The following is a 21,591-nucleotide window of genomic DNA, read 5'->3' on the forward strand; positions in this document are numbered from 1 at the left end:
AAACAAGTTTGTTACCGTATGAATGAGTATGAATGACACATCGCAAATTGGAATATATGCGACGGATTTAACGCTAGTACTGGCAAGCAGGCGACATCCAATTTCTGATTTAGTTAATCGATCTTCATCAGTAAATCTTAAAAAACCCAGTTTGTCAATTCGAATTAATTTACCTTCGGAACCCATTTATAAGACAATGTTTCGTATATTAACCTATGATAATGAACATCGCTGTTTTTTGTTTTGTGTATACATGAGGAAGCATTTATGACAACAAAACAATAATCAGGGTCAAGAGGTCACTGTAGTCACAAAAAAGAGACATGTGGATTTCCCCGGTACAAGTGGTCTTACGGTGATACATCGGGTATGGGTGGCAGACTGGGAAGAGAGGCCATCGCTAAAAAAAGGTTAAAAACGTAAAATAAAGATCTTCCGAGTATCGGAAACATTATTACACTTTAATGGGTATGGCGTACCTTATGTATAATCGACTCGTCATAGTCGGGACACTCGTCTTTGTCTTCGTTCACGGCAGAAGCGGAGTCGACGTGGTCGTCATCGGAGAATACCGGCTCATCAGAGTCGTAGTCTCGACGATCGTTGTTACCGATGTCCTGCATCAGCACACCTTTGCCATCAGTTAGGGTGTCACTAGACATTGCAGCACACTATAGCGTACGTTGGGTTCTGTAGCAAAACGTGTAAGCCACAATCCAGACGATAAGCACTTTTTTTCCGGGTATTACCTTGTTCAGATCTAACCGCGGTGATCCTGTGCTGGCAATAGCACTTCGAGGTAGTAAATCAAGCTAATATAGGCTCAGCGAAAATAAATATTTCCCACTTACAGCGGATAACGTCACTCGCGATTGGAACCGATTAATGATCACAACTAAATACACTCTCTCTTACGTAATCAAGACAGGGTAGTATTTTTACTGAATGATTGCAAAAGGATGGTGTCCACTGTCCGTAATGAAACTCAGTCAGTATATGAGACGCAAAATACTTGGTTATGAAGAAAAAAATCGAGGAGTCTTTGATCGCACTGGAAAACACAGATCAACATCAAATTTAGGCACGTTACTATAGAAACGTCCATCGAATTGATGACATGAATTGAACGAATATATTAATCGTGCTTTTAATGAAAAAAAAAATGTCCACGGTTTTACATCCCTGGTTATCTAGGGCAATCCCTCAGAAACTCTAAGCTGCCTTCCCCGCGCCACGCAAGAATAATAGATCAGTCCTTCGTTCGATGCATACATTGCATTTGTAATCTTATTTGTTAATTGTATTAAGTGTGCATCCATGTCTCGGGCAACGTAACACATTATATTATGTAATAAACACCGCAGGATGTTATAAATTGAACACCTCATCATTTAACGTCTCAATCGTGACTATGTCTTATTGATTCTGCAAACTTTTAATATTCCCCAGCAGCTCCACGCGATGCTTGAATCATAATACAGACACTCCAGCATACAAGTCGTGCGTTATAGATCGTGATCAGTGTTTTAATTGCAAAAATAATAAACCGAAGCCAATTTGTTATGTATACATTACATATATGGATACGTGACGCTGCAGTTGAATTTTAATGTGTGTCCCGCACAACACAGCCAATGGGTGCTGCGGTGGGTTGCCAATTGGCGGGGGAAAATGGTGATTTCACGATGTTGGTTTTACTTCAACCGAATTAATTTGTGGGTAATCGTCGACAGATAATTATAACTTATAGTATATACAATGTTAAATGTTTTTGTTTTCCACCCCACAAAGGTAAAACGCGATTTATTGCCATGTCTTGAACGTCGATTTATAAAATTCCAGTACACTGGACCTTTTCAATGTTTTTTTCACAGATTATCATTATTTCAGACCCCAATGAGTTATATTTAGACAAAACGATGATGAAACTAAAATTTATAATGACTCACCATATTTATGAATCCCCCCCCCCCTTGGATAAACAATCTATGTTTGAAGAAAAATAAATGTAAACACAGAATTTTTACTGACGTCATCGGCCGACCTTCAAATTTTATACGACCATCGAGCCTATGTACATTCTACATTTAGCCAGGAGGGACGTTGTATAGTGACGTTGCTGCAACCATTAGAGCTCGGCAACCGACTTAATTCGGTGCGTAATAAGGGATGCAATGCTCTATGTGATATATTCATACCCTTTGGACATGTAACGAATATTAATCAACGTCAGATAATTCTATAATCATGCTTATTTGGTATTATTTATTTTCATTAATTACTATTAACAGCAGTTACACAATCGCTAATGAAATATGCAAATGAATTGATAGAACATCAACTTCGATTTGTTGCAGTTCTAATGAATACAAACACTGTGAAATGTTAGAATGTACAGACTATGTAATGTTAGGATGTACAGACTATGTAATGTTAGGATGTACAGACTATGTAATGTTAGGATGTACGGACTATGTAATGTTAGGATGTACAGACTATGTAATGTTAGGATGTACAGACTATGTAATGTTAGGATGTACAGACTATGTAATGTTAGGATGTACGGACTATGTAATGTTAGGATGTACAGACTATGCAATGTTAGAATGTACAGACTATGTAATGTTAGGATGTACAGACTATGCAATGTTAGGATGTATAGACTATGTAATGTTAGGATGTACAGACTATGCAATGTTAGGATGTACAGACTATGCAATGTTAGGATGTACAGACTATGTAATGTTAGGATGTATAGACTATGTAATGTTAGGATGTACAGACTATGTAATGTTAAGATGAACAGACTATGTAATGTTAGGATGTACAGACTATGTAATCTTAGGATGTACAGACTATGTAATGTTAGGATGTACAGACTATGTAATGTTAAGATGTAGAGACTATGTAATGTTAGAATGTACAGACTATGTAATGTTAGGATGTACAGACTATGTAATGTTAGGATGTACAGACTATGCAATGTTAGGATGTACAGACTATGTAATGTTAGGATGTACAGACTATTTAATGTTAAGATGTACAGACTATGTAATGTTAGGATGTACGGACTAAGTAATGTTAGGATGTACAGACTATGTAATGTTAAGATGTACAGCCTATGTAATGTTAGGATGTACAGACTATGTAATGTTAGGATGTACAGACTATGTAATGTTAGGATGTACAGACTATGTATTGTTAGGATGTACATACTATGTAATGTTAAGATGTAGAGACTCTGTAATGTTATTATGCACAGACTATCTAATGTTAGAATGTACAGACTATGTAATGTTAGGATGTACAGACTATGTTATGTTAACTGACAAATCTCTATTAATTCTGTTGATATATTAACTGATAAATCTCTAGTAATTCTGTTGATATATTAACTGATAAATCTCTAGTAATTCTGTTGATATATTATCTGATAACTCTCTAGTAATTCTGTTGAGACATTAACTGATAACTCTCTAGTAATTCTGTTGATATATTAACTGATAACTCTCTAGTAATTCTGTTGAGACATTAACTGATAACTCTCTAGTAATTCTGTTGATATATTAACTATTAACTCTCTAATAATTCTGTTGATATATTAACTGATAACTCTCTAGTAATTCTGTTGATATATTAACTGATAACTCTCTAGTAATTCTGTTGATATATTAACTAATAACTCTCTAGTAATTCTGTTGATATATTAACTGATAACTCTCTAGTAACTCTGTTGAGACATTAACTGATAACTCTCTAGTAATTCTGTTAATATATTAACTGATAACTCTCTAGTAGTTCTGTTGATATATTAACTGATAACTCTCTAGTAATTCTGTTGAGACATTAACTGATAACTCTCTAGTAATTCTGTTGATATATTAACTATTAACTCTCTAATAATTCTGTTGATATATTAACTGATAACTCTCTAGTAATTCTGTTGATATATTAACTGATAACTCTCTAGTAATTCTGTTGATATATTAACTGATAACTCTCTAGTAATTCTGTTGATATATTAACTGATAACTCTCTAGTAATTCTGTTGATATATTAACTGATAACTCTCTAGTAATTCTGTTGATATATTAACTGACAAATCTCTATTAATTCTGTTGATATATTAACTGATTAATCTCTATTAATTCTGTTGATATATTAACTGATAAATCTCTAGTAATTCTGTTGATATATTATCTGATAACTCTCTAGTAATTCTGTTGATATATTATCTGATAACTCTCTAGTAATTCTGTTGATATATTAACTGATAAATCTCTAGTAATTCTGTTGATATATTAACTGATAACTCTCTAGTAATTTTGTTGATATATTAACTGATAAATCTCTAGTAATTCTGTTGATATATTAACTGATAACTCTCTAGTAATTCTGTTGATATATTAACTGATAAATCTCTAGTAATTCTGTTGATATATTAACTGATAACTCTCTAGTAATTCTGTTGATATATTAACTGATAACTCTCTAGTAATTCTATTGATATATATTATCTGATAAATCTCTAGTAATTCTGTTGATATATTAACTGATAAATCTCTAGTAATTCTGTTGATATATTAACTGATAAATCTCTAGTAATTCTGTTGATATATTATTTGATAACTCTCTAGTAATTCTGTTGATATATTATCTGATAACTCTCTAGTAATTCTGTTGATATATTATCTGATAACTCTCTAGTAATTCTGTTGATATATTAACTGATAACTCTCTAGTAATTCTATTGATATATTAACTGATAACTCTCTAGTAATTCTGTTGATATATATTATCTGATAACTCTCTAGTAATTCTGTTGATATATTATCTGATAACTCTCTAGTAATTCTGTTGATATATTAACTGATAACTCTCTAGTAATTCTGTTGATATATTAACTGATAAATCTCTAGTAATTCTGTTGATATATTAACTGATAAATCTCTAGTAATGCTGTTGATATATTAACTGATAAATCTCTAGTAATTCTGTTGATATATTAACTGATAACTCTCTAGTAATTCTATTGATATATTAACTGATAACTCTCTAGTAATTCTGTTGATATATATTATCTGATAACTCTCTAGTAATTCTGTTGATATATTAACTGATATCTCTCTAGTAATTCTGTTGATATATTAACTGATAAATCTCTAGTAATTCTGTTGATATATTAACTGATAAATCTCTAGTAATTCTGTTGATATATTAACTGATAAATCTCTAGTTATTCTGTTGATATATTAACTGATAACTCTCTAGTAATTCTGTTGATATATTAACTGATAGCTCTCTAGTAATTCTGTTGATATATTAACTGATATCTCTCTAGTAATTCTGTTGATATATTAACTGATAAATCTCTAGTAATTCTGTTGATATATTAACTGATAAATCTCTAGTAATTCTGTTGATATATTAACTGATAAATCTCTAGTAATTCTGTTGATATATTAACTGATAACTCTCTAGTAATTCTGTTGATATATTACCTGATAACTCTCTAGTAATTCTGTTGATATATTAACTGATAACTCTCTAGTAATTCTGTTGATATATTAACTGTTAACTCCCTAGTAATTCTGTTGATATATTAACTGATATCTCTCTAGTAATTCTGTTGATATATTAACTGATAACTCTCTAGTAATTCTGTTGATATATTAACTGATAAATCTCTAGTAATTCTGTTGATATATTAACTGATAACTCTCTAGTAATTCTGTTGATATATTAACTGATAGCTCTCTAGTAATTCTGTTGATATATTAACTGATATCTCTCTAGTAATTCTGTTGATATATTAACTGATAAATCTCTAGTAATTCTGTTGATATATTAACTGATAACTCTCTAGTAATTCTGTTGATATATTACCTGATAACTCTCTAGTAATTCTGTTGATATATTAACTGATAACTCTCTAGTAATTCTGTTGATATATTAAATGTTAACTCCCTAGTAATTCTGTTGATATATTAACTGATATCTCTCTAGTAATTCTGTTGATATATTAACTGATAACTCTCTAGTAATTCTGTTGATATATTAACTGATAAATCTCTAGTAATTCTGTTGATATATTAACTGATAACTCTCTAGTAATTCTGTTGATATATTAACTGATAAATCTCTAGTAATTCTGTTGATATATTAACTGATAACTCTCTAGTAATTCTGTTGATATATTAACTGATAAATCTCTAGTAATTCTGTTGATATATTAACTGATAAATCTCTAGTAATTCTGTTGATATATTATTTGATAACTCTCTAGTAATTCTGTTGATATATTAACTGATAACTCTCTAGTAATTCTGTTGATATAATAACTGATAGTTCTCTAGTTATTCTGTTGATATATTAACTGTTAACTCTCTAGTAATTCTGTTGATATATTAACTGTTAACTCTCTAGTAATTCTGTTGATATATTAACTGATAACTCTCTAGTAATTCTGTTGATATATTAACTGATAAATCTCTAGTAATTCTGTTGATATATTAACTGATAACTCTCTAGTAATTCTGTTGATATATTAACTGATAAATCTCTAGTAATTCTGTTGATATATTAACTGATAACTCTCTAGTAATTCTGTTGATATATTAACTGATAAATCTCTAGTAATTCTGTTGATATATTAACTGATAAATCTCTAGTAATTCTGTTGATATATTATTTGATAACTCTCTAGTAATTCTGTTGATATATTAACTGATAACTCTCTAGTAATTCTGTTGATATAATAACTGATAGTTCTCTAGTTATTCTGTTGATATATTAACTGTTAACTCTCTAGTAATTCTGTTGATATATTAACTGTTAACTCTCTAGTAATTCTGTTGATATATTAACTGATAACTCTCTAGTAATTCTGTTGATATATTAACTGACAACTCTCTAGTAATTCTGTTGATATATTAACTGATAACTTGTTAGTAATTCGTTTGGTACATCAACTCGTAATTGCCTAGTAATTCTGTTGATATTTCTATTGATATGTCAACTAATAATTCTCTAGTTGATACATTACTGCCGATATCGCATGTTTTTCTGAGTACACATTGCTGATAGATTCCCGGTAATTATATTGATACATTACTGAGAATTCTTAGTATTTCTGTTGATAAATTCCCCGATTTTTTTTATATATATTTATACATCATATCACTTATAATACTAACTCGAAAGTACGTAGTCAACCTGGTGACATGGTACTTTATTCAGTTCATTTACTTGTACTGTGATCAGAACAGGGAAAAGGTTCCACTCAATTATCTGTGATTGTGATTTACCTTAATTGTGATTGATTGAACTATTATTTCTGTTGTTTCCGTGGCTGACCTTTTGTTGTATCACACACTAGTTAAACTACATGCGTAGTAAAAGACTCGGTGAAGGTATGTCGTTAGTTTTGTAGAGTATACCTTGCAAGTAAAATACAAAATGAATTTGAAAAGTTATATAAATCCAGTAGAAAATAGCGTAGTATAATTCATTCATACATTGTATATAGAGGTTCGCTTTAACACAGGCGATATATCATGTCAGAAATCCTCCTTTTTAGGAGTGCCGTTTTTTCGTCTAAAAAAATATTATTTACATAAACGTTTGGTATGATATAGAAATTTGTATCAAATTTACATTATTGTGCAGTCAAGGTAAACTTATCGTCAACAAAATAAAATCACACCTACGATAACCGGTAGTCGACATGCGGCGACCTGTTCGATATGGGACTCATAGCGACGTATATACAACGCGTGTAAAATACATTGTTTATTTACATGAAATTAGAACACACGCTGGCGGCGATCACCGCGCTTTAACAAACATCATCTACTTAATATATGTCATATCACACAACTCACGTACATCTTTGAATTCTCAAATATTTTTGGAAATGCCCCTGACGTCACCTACAGGGAAATGGTAATTGGACCCGAAGATCGATGTGAGTACCTTGGCGCAACAAAATATCACCTTGTTCTGAAATACAGGATCTCCGTGTTTTGTTGGCAACAGTCAATTTGAAAAAAAAATATTATAGTATGATTCTAAAGTGTATGACTTATCACAGTTGGTTAAACCCATAGTCTCTGGTTTAGGTTTCTTCTTGTTATCTGTGGCTGGTGTGCTTTATGGTGCATCAAGTTGCGTGACAGACGTGGCGGTTTGACAACTTGAAGCTGAATACAATATGTCTCAACCAACAATACTCTTAAACTTGAAGCTGAAAACTGTCTTTAATTTGTCTGGGTAATTATCATACTGGTTTTCAGCCTTGAAGGTATTGATAAATTGGTTAGCAAGCATTGCGATAGGCTAATTGCATTCGGCTGATTACATTTGCTTCGGAGCATGCGCACCATTTTAATGAAATGAAAGCATAGTGTATATTTACTGTGAAATGGAACAGATCTTCAAGTCTGCCTGACGGGAACAACACCGTATTGGTGTCTGTAATAACAGAAATGTGGACATTTAATCTAGCTGCGTATACATGTTTTTTATCTTCTGTTTTTCCCGTTGATATAAATATATATCCTGTGGGTTTACTTTATTCGGATGGTTATTTGGGAATTTTTAAACGAAATTGTCATCTCTCATACGACTAGGATGATTGAATGATAGCCAGTCACGTGGAATGAGATACTTCACAATATATATGATGGCATTTGCACGTCGAACCACGCAAACACACAATAATGGCTGCCGAATTTGGAGCTAACTTGGATATGGTAATGCAAAATGTTGGAAGTCCAAGTACGAATTTGATTATTGCCACAATCAGAACGATATTTTCAGTAGAGATGCTAAAAAATGACTGCATTTCACATGAATTGTGCATTTAACTGTTAGCGCTGAGCGGTGCGGTGCGAGCAACTGCATATATAGGGTGCACCTTAATCGCTGCTAACACAACACAAATGAAGCATAATTTGAATACGTATTCTTGTCAATAAACGCTTTAGAAATAGAATAAATATGCCTGGACTGTTGTTGTTGTTGTTGTTGTTGTTGTTGTTGTTGTCCCTGACTGTCCAGGTTGTTGGACGGTGCAGTGGTCGTCTCTGAGTCAACAGACGTTCAAATCACCACGCGGTTTTGATAAGTAAACTCCCGAATCTGAGATGACACAGTTATTAATAATATCCTAAGTTGCAAGTTAATGTTTAATATTTAGACAGTACTTGCATACTAATGAGATTAGTTGGATCGACGTTTTGATGGAAAAAAGTAAAAGTTGGCAGATATCAAAAAATGTGCTTGGAATGATGATAAAAAAAAATCACCGAACTCCGCAATATGATGAAAATATCAATTACGCGTAATAATTGCGTTTTTTATTCACCTCACTTCTCAAATGAAATGCGCATGTACCTCGTTTGCATTGGGAATGGCTGTAAGATATCAACCGTAACATTGCATGTCGATTGTTGGAACTCAATCAAATACCTCATTTATTCGACAACGTTATGTGCGTGTGAGGGGGGCATCAAACACTGCGACTTCGTCACGTTTACAGATGACTGTGCACATTTCGTCTGTTCTTTTTGCTCTCTCTCGTCTCCATAGTAACGCGATATAATGATACATTGTCGTTATTATATAGCTATTTCGTCGAACGAACACTCTGAATTAATATACCCGGATGCACGAGTTATTTATAAATAGTCCAGCATATCACGTAGTCGCGTTAACAAATGCCCTATTTGTAAAAATGTAGTACTATACGAGTTACAATAAAACGGCTTGGTTTAAGGGTTGGCCATGAGAAAATATGAGATGAGAGATTTTGAAGAACAAAAAAATAAAATTACAGAAAGAAAATACATTTAAACACACACTGAAGAAAGAAAACAAAATACAGCAAAATAATCCGGGGGAATTTAGTTAAAAATAAATGAATAAGTTGCACGGTTTATCCAACGTGCCCCCTCCCCCAGAGTGTATGTTTCATCTCTTACGGTGAGTTTACAAACTGACTCCGTGGCCGTTATGTGTGTATTGAGACACAGTCCCTCTATCATTTGATAGAGGGAGTGTGATTGGGAGCACTGACTTCGCGGTTAGAAATGGAATAAAAATATTGAGATTTCCACGAAAAAAAGAACGGAAACTTCAAGTTCGATGCGACCAATTACCAGTAAGTGTCGCTTTTGAAGAAGATAGTGTCGGCGTTTGATAGCATGCCTATACCGCGACATATTGAGTTGGTCGATCACGGTCTGTGATGGTAAAATAATCTGTTGGATAGTTACCCAAATATGTACATATCATGAGTTCTGTAGGTCATTGTGCTATCTAATATTTAGACCTGATGACAGCACACATTAACACATATGTATCATGTACCATACGAAACCTATCGTGAACGATTTATTATTTTTATTCTCACGGGTTTTTGTCCATTATATATTACCTCGTAAAATATAAACGATTCATGTATCGCTGGCCTTTCGAGAAAACTGTGTGCCATGTATTACATTTGGGACGAATTCATCTGTATTACGGGAATAGGAGAATTTTAGAAGCGACATTTTTGTAATTTTAAATGGTAGGACAATTCCGCGGTAATTTATTGTAATTTCTATGGTGGGACAATTCCGTGTAATTTATTGTAATTTCTATGGTAGGACAATTCCGCGGTAATTTATTGTAATTTCTATGGTGGGACAATTCCGTAGTAATTTATTGTGTACGTGGCACAATCGTTTCAAAAAATCTCTTATGTTAGGTACGTAGTTAGACCATGTAATGATTTTAAAACATTAGTATGACATTTCACAGGCATTCCATTAGTATATACAGAAGGCGATTAGATAAGATCGAATTTCTAAAAGAAAGTTTAATTGACGACACTTTTTTAATGATAATATGGGAAAAACGTAGATTCATTATGTGGATTCTGGGAATGAGTTAAAAGAGAATGTATCACTCCGCCATGAATACTGTGAGTGGTCTTCCACTAATGTTAACTGCATGCCCGAGATAGTTAGCATCAAATTTGATATTTTTACACGAAAAAAAAACCCAGAGCTATAAAATTAAGTACATGACATATGACAGACACTGCCACATATTGTATTCCGTCGCATAAGAGAAATTGCACGATTCCATTGGATAATCGCGTTGCCGGTGTCAACGACCTACGCAAGGTCATCGACGTCGGTGATAGCATCACTTCCAAATGTGAAAGTTCCGTGTGACTGTAGTAAAATTAAAATATCAAACTTTATTCCGGGTATCAACAATGGACCATCCTAACCATGGTTCATTGACCTGTGGAAATAGTAACCCGGGAGGAATTAAGATGGTTACATAGTTAAACATAAATAAACAAAATTAAATTTACAATGCAGTTTTAACAATATAACAGAAAAGAAGACGTAAATATATCTACGAATTGTCGATCGTCATTATTTCTTTTAATAAATTTAGCGAGTATACTATGCATACTACTTGTCATAAAACCTACAATATATCATTCATAAAACGTACATTCTTTATATAGTGATATAGTTAGTAACTAGATTAACGTTTTTGCAACAGGGAGGTCGTTGGGTCGACGCCATTAACCGATTACTCGTCAGTACTTCGATAGATTACATTTTGCTCATCCATCCAAAGACGATCGAGCACTATTTAGAGAATGACGTCTTGTCGGAAGATGGTAACCGCATATTCCGGCAATTCTCTTTGCAAATTGGCCGTGCAGCTACAGATTTTTGCGGTGTGAACACTGCCAAATTCCCACGTGACTCCCACGGCAAGCAACAACGACCGTATTGGTATGTGGGTTCCTCCCAAGACGTACGCCGAAGTAAATAATCAACATTAGACAGGTGATAGGAATGTAATAGAAATAGTGGAGTAATAAGTTCACATAACCAGACGTTTCAAGCGTTGTCTGAATGCACTTTTTTTCATGATCGGAGATGCGTAATCCATTATTCGCGTACTTATTTTGTAAGGCAATAAACGAGGTATCTCAGATGTTTTCAACATTTGTCTTTTGACAACAAGGTCACAAACGACGCAGATATTGAGTCTAACCACTTTTAACGAGCGTCTAATTATGATTGAGTACGTCAAAAAATGTATTAGCTGATATTTAGCAATAGTCACGTGGAAATACCAGTAAAGAACGTGAATTGTAACCGATCACGCGCTGTTCACATCCCGTGAGCAAAACGTTTCGGTTGTTTACAGTACATCTTCCGGTGAAGACACAGGCGGCTTTCACGTTCCTTAGTTAATGCCGAGAGCGTAAATAGTTCGATATATGGAATCAATAATAATCACCGATGTAAATACATGCATTCCCGATATATGGCCGCCAGACTTGTGTTAAATCACAAGGTAGGAAAGCTTCTATATAACAAATAAAAAATAAAATATTGATGACATCACATTCAATCCGCATATGCACAAATACTCCCATTTGATTTTCAAGTTATATCATTATTAGCGTTTGTTCGTCTTTGCATTTGCGCAGTAATCATTTTCAACATGGCTGGTCATGATGGGGATTTCATTACAATCACGTTTCCAAAAAATGCTAGATTGTGCATAATAATTAGATAATTAAATAAACTAGAATCAATCGAACCTGCACGTCCTTCTCGTCATTGATTGCAATTTCCAACGTCCGGGGTCGAAGGGTATTTATATATATATATATATTTTATCAATTTGGGGTCTACAAAGCTTTCTCATCTTGCGATTTTTTTCAGTGTAGCCGCGAAACTATATCGGGGATGCATGTTTTTATTATCTCGTTATTATTTCAATATAGATTCGGGTTATATATCGAACCATTTATGATCTCAGCATTAACTAAGGAACGTGGGCGTGTCTGTAGTTAAAAAAACAGCGGGTCATCATGGAACAGTAAACAATGGGACCCACGTGTTACAGCGACCACCGCGCTCTTCAAACTTCTGAGCGATCGTGGAGAAGAACACGACTCGTTCTCAACGAGAGGAACAAGTCTCGTTCTCAACGAGAGAAACAAGTCTCGTTCTCAACGAGAGGAACAAGTCTCGTTCTCAACGAGAAGAACAAGTCTCGTTCTCCATGAGATCTCAGTGGCCATTTGCGTCAAAGTTCACTCAAATTACTACATATATGGGTATTTTCCCTGGCGCTACATTAATTACTTACCGTACGTGAATAGTCAGAATGAAAAGAAAAACATTCCAGACGTGGAGATTGATTGTGATAACCACACACAACAAATGTCACTGGTTGCGGGGGCCAATCGCTGTGAACAAGAGAATTAAACTACAAAGGTCATTAATTGCAAACTTCTGTACCTGCATTGGTAAATAGATTAAAAACAGATGAAGAGTTCATGACACCGACAGGTTGCTATGACAACTCCACATCGTATGAGTTACAGAAGTACTATGAGTTAGTCCGATGTAGTATATATATTTATTCAGTACCATTGGCCATAGGCCATAATGTACACACTTAAATGTAACACAAATAAATAAATCGTTTGACAAGAATAATCACTGCTACTGCTTGTCTGAATATTACAAATTTATACTTCACCTATGAATACCAAATTAAATTTATATTTCAGTTAAATTTCCCTCCAACAAACTATGACGTTTTTGTAAAGAGTAGAATACGTATTTTGCAAGATTTTGTATTATATGTGTATTTTCAGATTGCAGTAGCAAAATAAATTTCCATTCAAGCGCTGGGCAATAGTAAAACTTGTGTATAAAACGAGTTCTAATTTCCTCAAATTTGGGGCATTGTAATAGAAAGTGGAACTCGTTTTCAATGAGATTACAACCAAGAGGACACAATCTTTGGTCAAGTGGTATTCCCAATGCCCTACCCTTTTCAATCATGAGCTCATGAGCAGATATTCTAAAACAAGCGAGAGATTTTCTAAAAACACTTATAGTAATAGAATCCAGATATTTTTCCCCGGCTAATAATTTTTTAAATTTAGAATAAGTGCATAATTTTGAACTATTACCAATCTGATCATGCCACTGTTGCTGGGAAATATCTAGACACCGTTGCTTAAACTGTAGCAGAAAACAATTTGGGTTATTCACATACTGGCTTTCCCATACGTGTGCAAAACCAAAATTACATAACAAATCCTTAACATATGTTGCCCAACAATTGAATCCCCTTTGTACCCTGTCATATTGATAGCCATAACATTCTTTTACTAAAACAGAGGAATCACCACCTATACATTTTAACCAATACCAAATTATTTCTTTGTTCACATGTGTTCTAATTAGATGTCTTCCCAACTCCCCCTTCACAGCAGAGTTTGTGGCCTTTGGGTGTACCCCTAAAACAAATTTACAAAATTTATGATGAACTGTTTCTATATCGTAAGATTTAAGTGTTCCCCATATTGCACTGCCATAAAGCAGGATTGGGAGAATTTTGCAGTCAAAAACACGAAACGCAATAGCTGGTTTGAACCCATCATATTTGTAAAGAATACTTTTAATACTGTGCATGGCTTTCGTTGCTTGTTCAGCAATGTGTTTTTGGGCCTGATACCAGATACCTGAACTAGAAAAAAGAACCCCCAAATAGTTATATTTTGAGACTATTTCAATTTCATTCCCGTTCCAAAACCACTTTTCAGATTTCTTTAGTCTACCCGATTTGCGAAAAACAACAATTTTTGATTTATTCAAATTTACTGTTAACCTCCATCTTTTACAGTAATTTGCTAATCTATTTAGAAGACGCTGTAGACCAATGGGAGATTTACTAAATAATGCGAGGTCATCAGCATATAATAAATACATTAATTTTAAAGTGTTTACATAGATTACAGTTTCAACACCTTGTGTAAGAGCCTTTTCTATATCATTTATATAAAAACAAAAAAGTAATGGGGAAATAACTGAGCCTTGTTGCAGGCCTGTTCCAATTTTAAACAGATCATTCACACCATGTGGGGTTTTAACTACTGCCTTAACATGTGTATACATTGAGAACAAAGTTGTTAATAGTCTGCCTCTCATTCCTGCCTTTGTTAATTTATAAAATAGTGAAATATGGTGGACCCTATCGAATGCTTTTTCATAATCTATAAAAGCACAATATAATCGACTATTGAGATGAAATACATATTTATCAATAATTGTGCTCAGAATAAACATATTATCTAATGTGCTTCGTTTCTTTCTAAAACCACTCTGATTTTCAACAATTCTACTATATTTATCAAACCATACTGTCAATCTTTCTGTCAGGATATTCATATATATTTTACTAATAACATTTAAAAGCATAATGCTCCGATAATTTTCAGGGTTATCCTTATGCCCTTTTTTATACACTGCTGTTATTAATCCAATTGCCCACTTTTCAGGAAAATAACCTTGTTCAAGTAATACATTAAATAAAATAAATAACATTTCAACAATTTTCTGTGGTGCATCTTTCCAAAATTCCGAAGAAATTCCATCTTGCCCAGGGGCTTTATTATTTTTTAGTTTCTTTATGCTCTTTTTAATTTCCTCTTGTGTGATAGGGCAGTCAAGGTCAGTATTATCAACCTCTGTGTTCTCAATGTCATCAAAATTTAACCTTGTTACATAATCATTTACTGAATCAAAAAAATCCGCCATATCCTCATCCCCTATAAAATTGTTATTAAACAGATGTTTAAAATAATCATGCCACTCTTTCTGGGTAATAATTTTAGACACATTTTCGTTTCGTTGCCGAAATTTCTGCCAAAATTGCCGTGAGTTTGAATAAGCAGCTAAGTTTACAAGTTCATTTTGTTTCATTTCCAAATAATTTAACTTTTTCTCTTTAATCAATTTTCTATATTTCTTTTTTAATTTTAAGTAATATTCCAAACTTTTCCCATTTTGAGAATTTCTAAACTGATTTAGTGCACGTAATACTTCTTTTTTAGTTGCCGAACACTCTTTATCGAACCATAAATTTTCTCTCTTTTTAATATTATTTTTGGTCTCAGTTTTCATGTCAGTGGCACACAAAGAGACAATGTTCACCAAACCCGCTGCTGCTTCCGCGAGGTTTCCCATAATAATACTATCGTTAAAAGTAAGAGTTAATTGTTCAATTGGTTCAGTTTGAAAGTTATCAAGATACTGCTGTTTTTTCTGTTGTTCCCACCTTAACCTAGATGTGTCATTTTTGTTAACAATACAATTGTCCGAACTATCCTTAGTTGGATTTACCCCCACCTCATTTTGGTAAGTTAAAACAAATTCTAAAGGCATGTGGTCAGATTCAACTCTATTGCCCACTGTAAAATCAGTAAATTTAACTAGAACCTCCTCTGTTGTTAACACGTAGTCAATTACACTCGTACCAAGTTCTGATATAAAAGTGAAATTGCCACTCCCTCTTTCCTGAAATAATCTCCCATTCACAATTTTTAATCCAGTCACTGAACAAAATTTAAGTAATTCCATCCCATAATTATTTACTACCACATCTTTTGAAAGATTTTCAAACCCCTCCATTGGCAAGTATGTGCAATCCAGATCAATACCATCAGATTTGCAACCTGTTCTACCATTAAAATCTCCTGCAATTATAATATTACACTCGTATTTACTGGTATAAATTAACATTTCAGATTCTAAAGTATCGAAAAAATCTTTGTCAGCAAATTGTGAGCTTTCTGGTGCTCTATATACATTACCAAGTAACAAAATCGGGTGGTTTCTCTGTGTTATCAAAGCCCAATTTATATTTTGTGAGTTACTAGAAATAAACTTTATATCAAAATTATCTTCATTATTTTCTCGAAATAAAATTGAAATCCCACCTGATGCTCTACCATAATTCCATTCCATCCTACCAAGCATATGAAAAATTTTAAATCCCTCAAAATGCATATCAAAAGGCTTATAAAGCCATGTTTCAGTGAGACAGGCAAAATCAAAAGATTTTAAGTAATCACAAAAATCTACATTTTCTATTTTTCCCAATAAACCGTTCACATTCCATACAAGGAATCTCAAAGTCTTATCTGTTTTAGAACATCTTGTGTCCAAGCATTCAAAACTTTGCCCATGGCCCAGGCCAATGTCTCATCAGGTATTGTTTTGTTGTACTTTACGGCTCTCACTCAGCGGTCGTATATCTTGGAGTTGGTCATCATACACATACAATATACCATCGATTTTGATTTTATTGTACATAAATTTTACATGTTTGCCCGCAGCTCTTGCCTCATCTGCAAACTTTCCCAGTTTCTTTCGAGTTTCTCTTACTTTCCAGGTATAGTCTTCTCCAATCCGATAGTCAGTACCTTTCAGTTTATTTGCTGCGCGGAGAACTTGCATACGTTGCTTGTACCTCAAAAAATTAGCTATAATTGGTTGTGGGTGACTATGAGCACCAGTCAGACGATGAACTCGCTGAAATTCCAGTTCACCAGCGTTTATATTCAAGTTGTCAGTAATAAAATCTCTCACAATTTTCTCGGTTGTATCCCACGTTTCCATACCAGGCTGTTCAATACCATAAAATATCAGATTATTACGTTTCAACTGTGCATTCGTTTTATCTAATTCTACTTCCATCCTATTTGAACGTTCACGTAATTGTTTATTTTCTTCAACTAGTTTTGCCATTTCGCCTCGGTTTTCATCCACACTACTTTTCAGGACTTTTACCTCCTCTGCTAAAATCATCACTCTATTATCCACCACTTCGATACGATCCATAATATCTTAGTCCGATGTAAAAATAGCTGAACAAAGAAAACGTAATGTAGGGTATAAAATGTACCCCTACAGTACCACCCCCTCCCCACTATGCGATATAAACATACTGTGCTCATATTAATACTGTGCTATATGTTCTAGTAGGCACACATTGCTTTTATCCGATATGACCGTTCTATGCGATATATTCCTATTATATCTCTTTACTATGCGATATAACTTTTAGGTTATTATGTTATATAATATATCTCCGTACGCGATATATCCACAGTGCGAAATCGATGTCTTGATTATACCAACTATTAGGCAGACATTGACAGATGCACTTGTGTTACTCAAGTCTAGTTCCATTATTTATTAGTTAGGTAATGGTCCGTCGATAAGTGAAGCGATTAAAATTCTCTGAAAAATAGGAATTTCCAATTTTCCCAACATCGATATTATGTAAATTAATGGATTGTTTTTATTTTATTCGTCGCAAAAACCAATCGCAATTAATCTGATGCAGGTGTAGGTTCTGTTGTTTGTATTTATTCCCAGTTTTGTTCTACTGATCTGATTTCATTTTTACCGCTTATTCATTTGTCCATAGGTCGTATAACGCGGTCGAGATACGTTATTATATGAAATAGATAAAAACACGGATATAACAAAGCCAAAAAACAAAAACCAACATATTCGCTCGAGTAGAGTTACGGTCTCAGCGAAAAATAATAATATAATACAACAGTAAACAATATTTCATCAACAGTAACTAACCTAATAATCTATAGGTAGGTTTTCATGCGGGGTTGTCACGTGGCTACTGGTGTAATCTGTGTTACAGCAGATACAGTCTCAAAATATACTAGGCCATCGTACATCGCACGTCCGCGTGAGCAGTGACTGGGAAAAAACACAGCACATGTGAACACAGTCAATTAAGGTCTCGATTAAGGGGGAGATACATGGAGTTCCTGGGAACCATCCAATAAATGTTGCCATGCGTTTTAAAAAAATAAGTGAGCCCATACTGCTCCGATATAGGCATGAAAGATTAAATTATAATATATGTTATTTGCAATGTGAAACAAAGCATTTAATTTAATGGATTATATATGTTTTAATCATAATTATTATTATATATGTTTAAGCCATTTTTGTGCTCTCAGAGTTAAATTTGTTTGCTCCATGAATGTGGCACATTTATTATAGATATGTCCGGTGTTTAAGAAAGCGTTTATTGAATATCAATTATATCGAATATGATGCTAATTGCACTATGTTATGATACATCATAGTACTGTATCTTTAATATTGATTTTAGTGTATCATAAATTAGTTTAATAACTTTTATTCGAGTTATATTAAATTAATTTTAGTGGATGTGGGCCATTTATGTCACAAACGAAATATCATTGATTTACATTAAATTACCTTTCATTTGACGCATCACATAATGGTAATTAGAGTTAATTTAATTCACTTTTCTTGTTTATCCAAATGAACGAATCAAGAATCTGCTTGTTTGAGAGAATTATGGGTTGCACTGTTGTCGTCCTTCCAGCATGGTGTGCCCACCTAGACAGTTATTAATGTTGAAAGCTAGTTAATGTCATTAAGCAACCACTTTGACACGCTCACCAACAATATTCATATTATAGGTTCTGAAGTATTCAAAAAGTTCTGGTGTCACTAGCCCCCCCCCCCTCCAAAAAGGGTACCAAAAACCTCTCTGGCTCATAGATTATGGTTGGCAAGAACTGGTCGTTCGCACCCGAAGATAAAAGAACGGTGATGTTCCCTGATGCCGTTGTCAAATTTACATATATCAGTGTGTGTGTCCCTTTTAATAAACCAAATCACGAACAACGTTGTCATCGCAGATCGCGAACTAGAGCAGGTCAGTGAGCGCCATTTGTTATCAGAGACTTTAGCATGCTGTGGTTGTAAACGATGACGTCACAGTGTAAAAATGCAAAAAATATAAGCAATGACGTCACAGTGCGAAACCTGTAGAATGTGGCATTCAATAACTGTTTTAGAATACGTATTACAAGTTCACCCAATACATGCTGTATAGTCTGTGAGTGAATCGTTTATCTGGCCTGTACAAGTCCAACAAATTATGTGTTGGTAGCCAGAGGCTTGTCATTAATCAGCGATTTCAGCGGAAACTGTCAATATGTGCGTGTGTGGTCGTTTAAGTTTTTGAATGAAAAATATTGATTTTTGTTTTTGAAATAAAATGTATTGATCCCCAGTGATCTATAAGGGCCATCGACCAGAAAGTTTACATTGATCACTTGATTTTTTTATAATTGCCAATGTATACCCAAATCATGTAAAACAAGCTGCCTGCTTTTCACTCTTAAACTATGACTAACATCCGTTAAATCCGATATACACGTTTATTAACCATATTGTAAGTATGGAGTTTCATGCGCAGCTTTGAAGAATAAATTTAAATAATTTGGATTCAAGTGACATAGATTTCGTTTCGTTTAAGTAACACGTGTTCATCAATTTCTGTCTCTAAGTTATGAACCAGACTTACCCAATCGTATGGTTTATATGCAAATTAGACAAACTAATTTGGTTGTTTGAGTAAGACAATTAGTCGTCTCGTATACACACAAAATGCTTACACGTGTTCAATTGTCGTCGCCATCTATGTATGGTAGGGTTAAGTATGAGTTGATTTGGAGAAATAACGGACTGTTGTTATAAGAAGTGTGACGTATTGCTACCAGTTCATCCTCATTCATTGTTGAAGCGCTACAGGCATCACGCCGCGTCATCTCGATATGGTTCCTTAGCGACGTACACAACGCGTGTTAAAATACATTGTTAACGCGAAATTCGAGCACGCGCTGCTTGACGAATGTAGTGAACTTTAGCATGACACCCTGCATGCTGCAGTCCAATCTGATTAAAATCTGATGTAGTGTACGGGCTTTAAATATTTTGGCTATAAACTTATTTTTAATTTTATTACTTTTGTTATTAATGCCTTTTTATTTGATTATTTTACTTTGAATTTGATTTTGTGATTTTTTTTTAATTCCGCCCTACATACATCTAATCCGACGCCTATGACGCCTACTTTCACCATCCTACTACAGCCAGATCTGAAGGCCTTTGCCGCATTCTGGCCATGCTGTGTGGCGCGTATCGCGTGGACGGGTTTCATGTTCTCTGCACGTAATAAGCTCGGTTATTAAGCATCCTTTTTTGGGGATGCCCGGTGGCCGAGGGGAAGACGTGTAGTGGCGTGAAGCTAGGCGATTAGGTGCCGTACGCGAGCGCCGGTTCGAGTCACGCACGCAGTACGTATTTACTATAATTAGACATAGTCTTTACCTTGCCGTTTATTCGGTGTTATTTGCCTATGTAAGTCCCGTTTAAATCTCGCGTAAGTAACAGCCAATCACAGCCCCCTTTTATACAGGCTATAGAAGAAGGTCTGTGATTCGTTGACCAAAATCGTCGATAGTGGGTCTCGTTGAAATCACGTTACATAGGCATCGGGTCAGATGTATGTAGGGCGGAATTAAAAAAAAAAACACAAAATCAAAATCAAAGTAAAATAATAAAATATAAAGGCATTAATAACAAAAGTAATAAAAAAAAAAAATTAAAATAAGTTTATAGCCAAAATAAATAAAGCCCGTACACTACATAAGATTTTAATCAGATTGCCTGCAGTCGGTTTTGATGGCAGGTACACGAAGAATCGATATACAGATAACTTTCGTGCAGCAGCTATTTTTTGTATGGATATTGCAACTGTTTAAGAGAGTACACTTGATAGAAATATTGATTTGTTTATTCCTTATTCCTTTTGGCACGAATAATCACGAAATAATCACAAAGATAT

General features: G+C 34.0%; 1 protein-coding gene across 1 annotated transcript; it reads right to left on the reverse strand.

Annotated features, from left to right (window-relative positions):
• Positions 1–17,096: 17,096 nt before the first annotated feature.
• Positions 17,097–17,732, reverse strand: LOC146739461 (uncharacterized). Its single transcript, XM_085502802.1, has one exon. The coding sequence runs from the start codon at positions 17,730–17,732 to the stop codon at positions 17,097–17,099; it is 636 nt and encodes a 211-aa protein (XP_085358928.1).
• Between the last annotated feature and the right edge of the window lie 3,859 nt (positions 17,733–21,591).

The sequence above is a fragment of the Saccoglossus kowalevskii genome, chromosome 8 (assembly GCF_978046115.1).
Source record: "Saccoglossus kowalevskii chromosome 8, keSacKowa6.1, whole genome shotgun sequence".
In the NCBI taxonomy this organism is placed as follows: Eukaryota; Metazoa; Hemichordata; class Enteropneusta; family Harrimaniidae; genus Saccoglossus; species Saccoglossus kowalevskii.